Genomic DNA, 10,758 nt, shown 5'->3' with positions numbered 1-10,758 from the left:
ATTTTTGAAAGGTAAGTAGTAAAACTAAACATTAAAAACCTACAGTATTCTATATGCTAAAAATAAATTTTAAAATAAATCTTTAATTAACTTACAAAACCAGTTTTGATAACAAATAACTTAAAGCTACGAAATAAAGGAATGCGAATATTTGTAAATCAAAGACTGCGATTAAAATAATTATTAAGTAAAAACGGCAACTTATAATTAGAACAAGTACCATTAAAACGGAGCCTGATAACCGAAGCCTTGGAATTTCCCAGACTGAGAACCCCAAAAGTAAGAAAAAATGTCGAAAAAGTCTGGTTGCGCAGGGCGGGCGGTCGAAAAACGGAAGCTTGTGCCCGATCTCGGGGCGGGGGCTATCAGCTAATGGAGCTGGGAGCTGAAAGCAGGGCGTTGGAACTTAGTTAGAAGCTGGAAGGTGCTCCCAGGGAGGGGGGAGGGAGGTAGGAATGTGGCATATCAACTCGCTTATAGCATCAGCGACTTACTTAGATCCATACTTATCGCCAAGTTTCATTCATTGCGACTATGTTAGCTGCTTGGATTAATGTTGTTGCTACATACTCGCGCTCCAGCTCAATCTCCATCCGTTCCACATGCCCATGCTGCCTCCCATCTCCCCCCCCCCCCCACACACACACACACACTCGCACCCACATCAGACACAGTCGACACGGACAGCGTACGTGAGCCGAAGTGCCAACGATCATTCGGGTAGCACTCGGCGAACTTCGGCAGGCCCATTCGGGTCTCGGCATTTGGCTTTTGGATCGCTTAAACTTATACTATAATTAGTCGTGTTCCGTCTCCCCGAGTAAGTAGTAGTCTGGGCCTGGGGGATCGCTTCTGATCTGGCCTCCTTAGTGTTGTGTGTTGTGCTGTGCGCAGTGCTCGTGTGTTCAGTACGCTCCCGTCGATCCGCTTAGATAGATCGGTATTTCCTGTAAGGAATTCACCTCTAGCAGCTAACAATGAAAGCTGGAAAAATAATTAAAAACTGAAAAATCATTGAAAAGCCATCAGGAGAAGGCATTAATAAAAACTAAACCCAAAACTATATAGAACCAAAGGCTAGAGACAGTTTTTCTGCAGCCAATCGTGGTGTGAGCTCCAGTGACTCTCAAACTGTAACGTGTGAAAATAAAAAAAATTAAAGAAATGTTGAAATCGAAAACCTGATATCAATAAATAAATAAATAAATAAAAAATTTCAAAACATTTTAAAAATTTAAAAAAAAAAAAAAATCCGTTAAAGTTTTCCCACCATTTGTTATTTTCCCATAGGAACACGAATAAACTTTTGTAACTTTGTCATTACATTTTTCTGCAAACTGCTGCGAAATTAAAGTGCCCAAAATTTTCTGGCTCATCTTTCCAGGCCCAACGACGGCAACATATAAACATATAAAATTCGACGACGACAGAGCTAATAATTGTGCAGGCTTAAGTGCATCAGGGGCATCATGTTGCCCTTCTGGAAGCGGTAAGTATATTTATTTATTAAGTTATATATTAAATTAAGTGGAAAAAACAATACAAGAAAATATTTTGACTTTGGAAAATTCTAAAGCCCAAGTAAATCACAAGGAAAGTCTTGTAAGTATAGTGGAATAAATTGGACTTGTTTAAACTATTTTTAAAATAGAACTTACAAAAAAAATTATATGTTTAATAGAAGTAGAACCCAATCTTTTTTAAATAAAAAAATAATAAAAATGTTTCCATTAACAATAATTTAAGCTGTGCGTTTTTAACTTAAAGAGTTTTGTCTTTATACACTTTTAATTTAAATATATTAAAAATATAAATAAATAATCTGATATACACAAATTGTTTTAATTAAATATGTTTTTAGAAAAAAAAAAATAAAAACTATTTAGAGCTTGGAAAAATTAAAACATGTTGTCAAGACATAAAAAAAATACAGGAAATGGTATAAATAAAAAATGAGTCTAGTTAAAATTGATCAAATTTTATTTGGAATTTTTTAATTGATTTTCTTTGCAATAATGTAGTCAACATTTTATTATAGACCTATTAATATTTGATTCATAAAAAATAAACAATATAAAATAAAAATAAAAATTGTAATTTAAATAAAATTTAACCACACAAAAAAACACAATATAAATTCTATGTAAAATTAGTTTAAAATTCAATTCGCCAAGTTGCCTCTCTCACTCTTACTCTCTTCAATGACTTTGCTCTCTTAATCGGCAATGCAGCATTTCTCTTGCTCACACACACAGACTCAGGCCACAATCACTGCTTGCTTAAGAGAGCACACTCTAAGAGAGTGGTGAGGTGAACCCAACACAAACACGATACTGATAAGAGGCTTAGTATATATATTAAGCCACATACAGCTATTGCCTATAGCTTCTAGGTTTCATGATCTCCTGATCTCCTGACGAACTCCGGTGCTTTAATTTATTTGCAGGCTGCTGTACGCCGCTGTCATCGCTGGAGCGTTAGTCGGTGCCGACGCTGTAAGAGATTAGAGAAACCCATAGAAACTCACGATCAGCGGCTAATCGAGATTCTCTCTCCCGCCTCCCCCTACCTTTCCCTTCCCTTTTGCAGCAATTCTGGAAGACCGCTGGCACGGCCGGATCGATACAGGACTCGGTCAGGCACCACAATAGAAACGATCCCCCATTCCCCATTGACGACAGCTATGACATCGTGGACTCTGCCACCGTTCAGCGCGGCGGACAACTGCCCAAGAACTGCACCGCCGGCTATGCGGGCTGTGTGCCCAAGTGCATTGCGGAGAAGGGCAATCGTGGCTTGCCGGGTCCGCTGGGACCCACCGGACCCAAGGGCGTGACCGGATACTCTGGCTTGGATGGACCGCCCGGCGACAAGGGCCAGAAGGGTGATCCCGGCCCATATGGACTGCGAGGTGAGAAGGGCGAGCGCGGATCACGTGGTATTCCCGGCCAGCCCGGCGTTGCCGGCGTTCAGGGTTCTGCTGGCAATCCTGGCACGCCCGGTACTCCCGGCAAGGATGGATGCAACGGCGAGGACGGTCTGCCCGGCCTGATGGGTCTTTCTGGAATGGCTGGACCGCGCGGTTATATCGGTGCCAGTGGCGCCAAGGGTGACAAGGGTGAGCCGGCCAAGGAGAACGGTGACTATGCCAAGGGCGAGAAGGGTGAGCCCGGTTTTACGGGTCAATCGGGCTTCCCTGGACCCCAGGGCGGTCCCGGTGAGAAGGGCGAGCGCGGTGACACCGGACCGTATGGTGCGAAGGGACCACGTGGTGACCACGGACCCAAGGGTGAGAAGGGAGCTTCCTGCGTTGGTACCATGATGCCGGGCGCTAAAGGAGACAAGGGCGAAAAGGGAGACCCGGCGCCAGGTAAACAGGGCACTGGAACCGAAACAGTAATTGGACCCAAAGGTGACAAAGGACAGACAGGTCCTGCCGGTTTAGCTGGCAGCAGAGGTGCGCCCGGACAGGCTGGCGAAATGGGACTCGATGGACAGAAGGGCGAGAAGGGTCTGCCGGGCGGCCCCGGCGATCGTGTAAGTAAAGGGAACTTAAATCTAAACTAAAATGACTATTTATCATGTTTCCTTCATGCTTTTTAGGGTCGTCAAGGTAACTTCGGCCCCCCAGGACCGTCCGGACAAAAGGGAGATCGCGGTGAGACGGGTCTCAACGGTCTGCCCGGCAGTCCCGGCCAAAAGGGAGAGGCTGGACGTCCTGGAGCCAAGGGTCAACCTGGCTTGACCGGTACCCAAGGACCACCCGGCGGCGGTAGCGGAATTCCCGGCTCTCCCGGACCCATTGGACCTCGCGGATACACCGGACCCCCGGGACCCCAGGGATTGAGCGGATCTGATGGACAGCCTGGTCTGCAGGGCTATCCTGGACAAAAGGGCGGCACTGGAATGCCCGGTCGCCCTGGCGGCGAAGGACCACCGGGACAGAAGGGCGACAAGGGTATCGCGGGACGCGACGGCTCCCCGGGACCAGTGGGACCCATTGGACACCAAGGACCTCCAGGACCCGAGGGGCAGAAGGGTGACTCTGGTCTGCCCGGCTATGGCAGTCAGGGAGCCAAGGGAGACGACGGTCAACCCGGGTAAGTTTCCAACAACCCAATCTTGAAACTGAATGTAGCTAAGAGTACCTCTTCAGATTCCCTGGACAGAAGGGTAGCAAGGGAGAGCGCGGATTTAAGGGCAATGCCGGTGTTCCTGGTGACTCGAAACTGGGTCGCCCCGGAACTCCCGGCGTAGCTGGAGCTCCTGGACAGAAGGGTGATGCTGGACGTCCCGGCACTCCCGGCCAAAAGGGAGACATGGGTCTCAAGGGTGACGTCGGAGGCAAGTGCTCGTCCTGCCCGTCCGGTCAGAAGGGCGACAAGGGTAACCGCGGTCTGGACGGCATTCCCGGCAACCCCGGTGCTCGTGGTCCGCCCGGAGAGCGCGGATATCCCGGAGATCGAGGACACGACGGTATCAACGGCAAAACTGGCCTTCCCGGTGACCGAGGTATTGATGGTCTGCCCGGAGCTCCCGGAGCGGAGGGTGCTCCCGGTAAAGATGCAATTGAGGATTTGTCAAAGGTAGAGCCGATTAAGGGTGAACGAGGTTATCCCGGCCAGAAAGGCGACAAAGGCGTTGCCGGATTTCCTGGAGCGGCCGGTGTGCCCGGATTCCCTGGCATCAAAGGCGAGATCGGTCTCAAGGGTGACAAGGGTCTGCCCGGCTTTCCTGGAACGGATGGAAATCCCGGAGCCCCAGGACGTGATGGTTACAACGGTGCCCCCGGCCTTAGCATCAAGGGTGAGCCCGGTAATCCAGGATTTAACGGATTAAAGGGCGACAAGGGTACCTCTGGCAACACCGGTATCAAGGGAGAGCCCGGAACCTGCGACGCCTCCAATCTGACTGTGCCGTTCAAGGGCGACAAAGGCGATCGCGGAGAGACTGGAATGAAGGGACAACCTGGACTGCAAGGCGAAACAGGCGCACAAGGATATCCGGGTGAAAAGGGTAATCCCGGTCCACGTGGCCCATTGGGTCCCGTAGGACCTCGTGGCCTGACTGGAATTCGCGGCGAGAAGGGCAACCAGGGACCTATCGGCGCCGCCGGCAATCCAGGCCGAGATGGTCTTCGCGGCGTTCCCGGACGCAATGGAGATCGCGGCCAGAAGGGAGAGCAGGGCATTTCGGTGGCTGGTCCACCTGGTCCACAGGGTCTCGATGGTCTGCAGGGCGAGAAGGGCGTTCGTGGTCCACCCGGATCGCAGGGTCTGCCCGGTATTGATGGCAGCGTTGGATATCCCGGAGACAAGGGTGACGCCGGCTTACCAGGTGTGGCCGGACGCCCAGGCGCTGTTGGTGAAAAGGGTGACTTGGGCCCGATTGGACCGATTGGTGTTCCCGGACCGCCTGGAATTCCCGGTATCGACGGAGTGCGTGGACGCGACGGCGCCAAGGGTGAACCCGGTAATCCCGGTCTGGTCGGTATGCCCGGCAACAAGGGCGACCGTGGTGCTCCCGGTAATGATGGACCCAAGGGCTTCAACGGCATTGCTGGTGCTCCTGGCAAGCGTGGTCCTGCCGGAGTTCATGGAATCTCTGGTAAGTGCTTTGAGCGGTCATTATTATTAAATGGATCCTAATTATTCCACTCAACTTCTCCATCTCCTCTCCTCATAGGTGCCAAGGGCGATAAGGGAGCGCGTGGCTTGACTGGCAACGATGGACCCGTTGGTGGACGCGGTGCTCCCGGTCCCCCGGGCCTGATGGGCGTGAAGGGAGACCAAGGCCCGGTCGGTGCCCCCGGAGAGCCTGGCTTGGACGGTTTGAATGGCGAGAAGGGTAACCAAGGTCTGCCCGGTATGGACGGAGCCCCGGGTATGCCTGGTGATGCCTCTGAGAAGGGACAAAAGGGTGAGCCGGGTATCTCTGGACTTCGTGGAGACCAGGGCCTGACTGGCCAGCCTGGCTTGCCTGGTGAGAAGGGTCTGCCCGGTTTGGCTGTCCACGGACGTCCCGGACCGCAGGGCGAGAAGGGCGAAACCGGACGCAGTGGCCTCGATGGACGTGACGGACTCAATGGCGAGAAGGGTGACCAGGGTGCTGTCGGCATGTGGGGCAAGCCCGGTGAGAAGGGATCTATGGGTCCGCCTGGCATTCCCGGCGCTCCCGGCATCGATGGCCAGCCCGGTCTACAAGGTGCACCTGGACCCGTTGGCTATCCCGGCGTTCAAGGACTCAAGGGCAATGCAGGACTTCCGGGTCTGGATGGACTTAAGGGCGAGATTGGACCCGTCGGACCTCAGGGCTACATCGGCGCTCAGGGCATCAAGGGTGAGCGCGGTCCACGTGGCCAGCCCGGTCTTCCTGCCGTCATCGACGTGGCTCTCCTTCGTGGCGACAAGGGATCCCAGGGAGAGCGTGGCTTCACCGGCGAGAAGGGCGAACAGGGTGAGCGAGGCGAACAAGGTCTAATGGGTTATGTCGGAGCCAAGGGTGATCGCGGTCTGGAGGGACCTCGTGGCCTGGACGGATTGAACGGATCACCTGGCCAGAAGGGCGACATGGGACAACAGGGCGAGACCGGCTTCCCGGGACTCACAGTCAAGGGCGAGAAGGGTCTGCCCGGTCGCTCTGGCAAGCACGGACGTGAAGGTAAGTTTAAAAGTGCCTCCTCATCCTTTCATCCTCAAAAACCACTCTCATCTCTGGAACTTTCAGGTTTGACTGGACCTCCTGGAATCAAGGGTGATCGCGGTCTGCCCGGTCTGCCCGGAGAGCCTGGTCTGGTGGGTCTGCCTGGAGCTATTGGCCCCGCCGGAGCCAAGGGTGAACGCGGTCTGAGCGGCAGCCCTGGAAAACCTGGTGAGGATGGATTCCCCGGCGCCCAAGGACAAAAGGGAGACACCGGATTCCAGGGCATCAAGGGCGAGCGTGGTCTGCCCGGCTTCCAAGGAAATAAGGGAGACAAGGGCGATCAGGGACATCAGGGACCGCCAGGTCTGGCCGGTCTGCCAGGAGCCAAGGGCGATACTGGTTACCCCGGATTAGATGGAACCGAAGGACCAGCTGGTGCGCCCGGTGATCGTGGCTTTACTGGACCAAAGGGACGCGACGGACGCGATGGTACTCCGGGTCTGCCAGGACAAAAGGGAGAGCCTGGAGTCCGACCGCCGCCAGGACCGAAGGGCGAGCCTGGCCAGCCAGGACGCGATGGACAGAAGGGAGAGGTTGGACCCCCCGGAGCGCGGGGATTGATCGGCATTCAGGGTGAGCGCGGCGAGAAGGGCGAACGTGGTCTGATCGGCGAGAGCGGTCTGGTTGGACGTGTTGGACCCAAGGGCGATCGCGGAGAGCAGGGTCTGATTGGTCTCGAGGGTGCCATTGGTGCCACCGGCGCTAAGGGCGAGCCCGGAGCACCATGCTCCGCGGCCCTTGACTACCTCACCGGCATCCTGGTGACGCGGCACAGTCAAAACGACGTGGTGCCCACCTGCTTCCCCGGACAAACGGAACTGTGGACGGGCTACTCCCTGTTGTATGTGGATGGCAATGACTATGCCCACAACCAGGATCTGGGCTCACCCGGCTCCTGTGTGCCGCGCTTCTCCACCCTGCCCGTGCTCTCCTGCGGCCAGAACAACATCTGCAACTATGCGTCGCGCAACGACAGGACCTTCTGGCTGTCCACCTCCGCGCCTATTCCGATGATGCCAGTGGAGAAGTACGAGATCAGCAAATACATCTCGCGCTGCGTGGTCTGCGAGGCGCCGGCCAATGTGATTGCCATGCACAGTCAGTCGCTGGAAATTCCCAACTGTCCCAACGGCTGGGAGGGTCTCTGGATCGGCTACAGTTTCCTCATGGTGAGTGCATCTTTCGCCTTAAATTAATATCCATCTAATGAATGCTTCATTTCTCTCTTTTAGCACACGGCTGTGGCCAACGGAGGCGGCGGACAGGCGCTGCAATCTCCCGGCTCCTGCCTGGAGGACTTCCGCGCCACGCCCTTCATCGAGTGCAATGGCGCCAAGGGCACGTGCCACTTCTATGAGACAATGACCAGCTTCTGGATGGTCACCCTGGAGTCCGGCGATAGCTTCCAGAAGCCCGAGCAGCAAACGATCAAGGCCGGCAACCTGCTGTCGCGCGTCTCCAGGTGCCAGGTGTGCATGAAGAACTCCTCGTAGGACCACCAGGATGACACACCACTGAGACGCCCCAGCATAAGTTTAATATCTAAATGTAATGCCTTAAATTTACCAACGAACACAACAACACACACACACACAGACCAACCAACACTGCTACAAATTCCTTAAACTAACCAAAAATAAGAAAGAAACACAGGGCGCCAAGGTCAAAGTGCTAAAAAACAAAAACAAAACAAAAACGAACCTGGATGCTGCCGCGACACAATGCCATTTTTGTATCTGCCAATTAATGTTCTAAACAATGTAAACTGCTTCTAAGTTACGTTACGTAAGTTAAGTAAATCAAACAAAAATAAATAAACTAGCCACGGTCGTATGTCCACAAATAATACACACGCACAGCGTGTTCCATTTCTTAATCACACGATTAAATGCGAATTATGAAGTTGATAATAATAATATCGAAACACCGAGAGGATCCTCCATTGATCAGCTGCCACTAAACACCAACAACATCAACAAAAAACAACAACTTTGTCGCTTATTTGTTAACGTTTATGAAACAAACAAAAAATGGTAAAATAAAGAGTTTTTTCTTTATTATTATTCTTATAAATTCAAGGTAGTAATATTAATGATAATGGGGCAAAGAAAAAATATATATAGGAAATATTTAATATGGATCGGAGTAGAAGGAGATTGGGATGATAAATAGAAAGATAGATAGATCAATAGGTCAATTGATTGATAGATATATAAATAAATAGATGATAGATAGAAATGTAGAGAGATAGTTTCTAAAATTGTTCAATATAATTCCTTAATGTTAAATGATATCTGGATTTCTATCGATAAAAGGGTACAATATTCATGAGATAATATTAGTTACTTCTTTACTGCGTAATAATCTTTTGCTTAAAATTATAATACCCTGCAAGGTTATCAAAGATAAAAAAAGGAACCCCACGCACAAAGTGGGTTAAATCTTCTTTAAACAAAAAATCAAGGGTTCAAAAAACAAGTAAATCCCAGTCGATTGTGGTGGAAATCATCTGCTGGAGAGCCCTTAATGCCAAGCCAAGAAGATGAGAGACCCAACTCACCACGAAGTGCACTTGTGCGCATGCCTCGCTTCCTCTCCGAAGCCCAAAGTGGGATTGGGTTGCGAGGGGGTGGCGCGATACCGATTGGGGTCGTGGACAGCGAAAGGGGGTTGGCAGGCGAGACGACGACCATATGATAATGATATGCAGACACACACATGGACACACATAGTCCAATTGGTGGTTGGAAGCAGTTCGCAGCGGGAAAAGAAAAATAAGGGTAGGCTTTTGTGGCTTCGAGTTGGAAGAGCCCAGAAGCCAGCGAGCCTTGGACGGAAGCGGAGTCGTCGTGGGAGTTGAAACTTCAGGCAGATAAGCAGCTAGCGGAGCAGCTTTTTGGGAGCTCACTAGGAGGTGGAGGAGCTGCAAAAAGGAAAAAAAGTGTGTGTACCCCAAAAGAAATTGTGAAAATTGTGTGTGTGCTTGCCTAAAAAGACGAAGAAGTAACCTCAATGTAAGAGAACCAAAGGAGTTGCAGAGGCCACACGAAATTCAGGCAACCGCAGACTTTCAGACTTCTAGACCGGAAGTGACGATCCACTTGCAGCAGCAGCCAACCCCCAAAATCCATCCTCCCGCCCCCATAACCAAAGACAACCCCTATTTATGATTATCGTGCTGCTACTTCTGTTCCAATCGCTGTGCCTCTACTGCCAACGCCTGGTGCTCTACGTCCACGACCGATGCTTCCCAAAGAACGTGCGCCTGCTCCAAGAGGTGGCCGAAACGGTGGGCGATCGTAAGGCCGTCCAGCGCCTGGCCGAGCAGCAGTTGGAGCAACAGAAACGCAGCCAGAAGCGACGCATCCTCGAACCCATCTTGCCTCTCGTGGGGGGCCTTAACTCGGAGGCCTGTCGCTTCTGTGCCCACAGTCCTCAAGGCTATTGTCGCCATCACTTTCATCTCCAGGAGCTGCAGTTGCATAAGCAGCGCTTCTCCTCCAGCGGAGAGCAGGATTTCCGGCAACTGCGAAGGATTAAGCGAGAGCTAAAGAGGAGTATCGGGCAGCAGCAGCAGCCGGTGAGGAGCTATCGCCCTTTGAGATTCGATGCTAGCTGGAGCAGTAGTTCCCTAAGCAGTGGCTACGCTTCGCTGGGCAGTTGTGGCACTCAGGAGCAAGAGGAACTGCCAGAGTACCAGGAGGAACCGGCTTTAGGAGAGGTTTTGCCTGAGGAAGAACTACTGGAGCTGCAACAGGAAGCAGAATCTAATGATTCGCTGCTTCTAAACACGGACATGTAGACCACTCACCAGCACAGAAAGTAAATTGAGAACTCTCAGGATAAAGAAAAACACAATTAGGATCTTCAGAGAAGGATAAGGAGCTGTCCAAGAAAAGCCTTCAGTGAAGAAGCTGTTAAAAGATAACCTCATTTCTATGCTTTTCTCTGGCTAACTTAACCACTAGAATAGTCAAAGGAGCAGCCCGTTAAAAAGTAACCACCACTAGGCATTGGAGGACCTTGCCTGTGCGCTCTCCAAGCAACTGGAGAGCC

The 10,758-nt window shown here is 51.4% G+C and overlaps 2 protein-coding genes across 3 annotated transcripts; both read left to right on the top strand.

Moving 5' to 3' along the window:
* Positions 1-800: 800 nt before the first annotated feature.
* On the top strand, positions 801-8,548 carry Col4a1 (Collagen type IV alpha 1). 2 transcript variants are annotated; one of them, XM_041775648.2, is made up of 9 exons: positions 801-820; positions 1,385-1,489; positions 2,447-2,495; positions 2,590-3,537; positions 3,604-4,100; positions 4,157-5,607; positions 5,686-6,660; positions 6,727-7,871; positions 7,935-8,548. In XM_041775648.2, the coding sequence occupies exons 2-9, from the start codon at positions 1,470-1,472 to the stop codon at positions 8,193-8,195; spliced, it is 5,346 nt and encodes a 1,781-aa protein (XP_041631582.1). In that variant the 5' UTR covers positions 801-820; positions 1,385-1,469; the 3' UTR covers positions 8,196-8,548. The 2 variants fall into 2 exon arrangements, with proteins under 2 accessions (XP_041631582.1, XP_017038605.2); XM_017183116.3 differs by lacking the exon at positions 801-820 and adding an exon at positions 825-949.
* A 949-nt stretch (positions 8,549-9,497) lies between these two features.
* On the top strand, positions 9,498-10,731 carry LOC108086223 (uncharacterized). The gene has a single exon (XM_017183088.3). It carries the CDS (start codon positions 9,869-9,871, stop codon positions 10,502-10,504), a length of 636 nt encoding a protein of 211 aa, XP_017038577.1. The 5' UTR covers positions 9,498-9,868; the 3' UTR covers positions 10,505-10,731.
* Positions 10,732-10,758: the final 27 nt, after the last annotated feature.

Source organism: Drosophila kikkawai, chromosome 2L (genome assembly GCF_030179895.1).
Source record: "Drosophila kikkawai strain 14028-0561.14 chromosome 2L, DkikHiC1v2, whole genome shotgun sequence".
In the NCBI taxonomy this organism is placed as follows: Eukaryota; Metazoa; Arthropoda; class Insecta; order Diptera; family Drosophilidae; genus Drosophila; species Drosophila kikkawai.
Note: the sequence above shows the minus strand (reverse complement) of the source record. Positions and strands in the feature narration are given on the sequence as shown.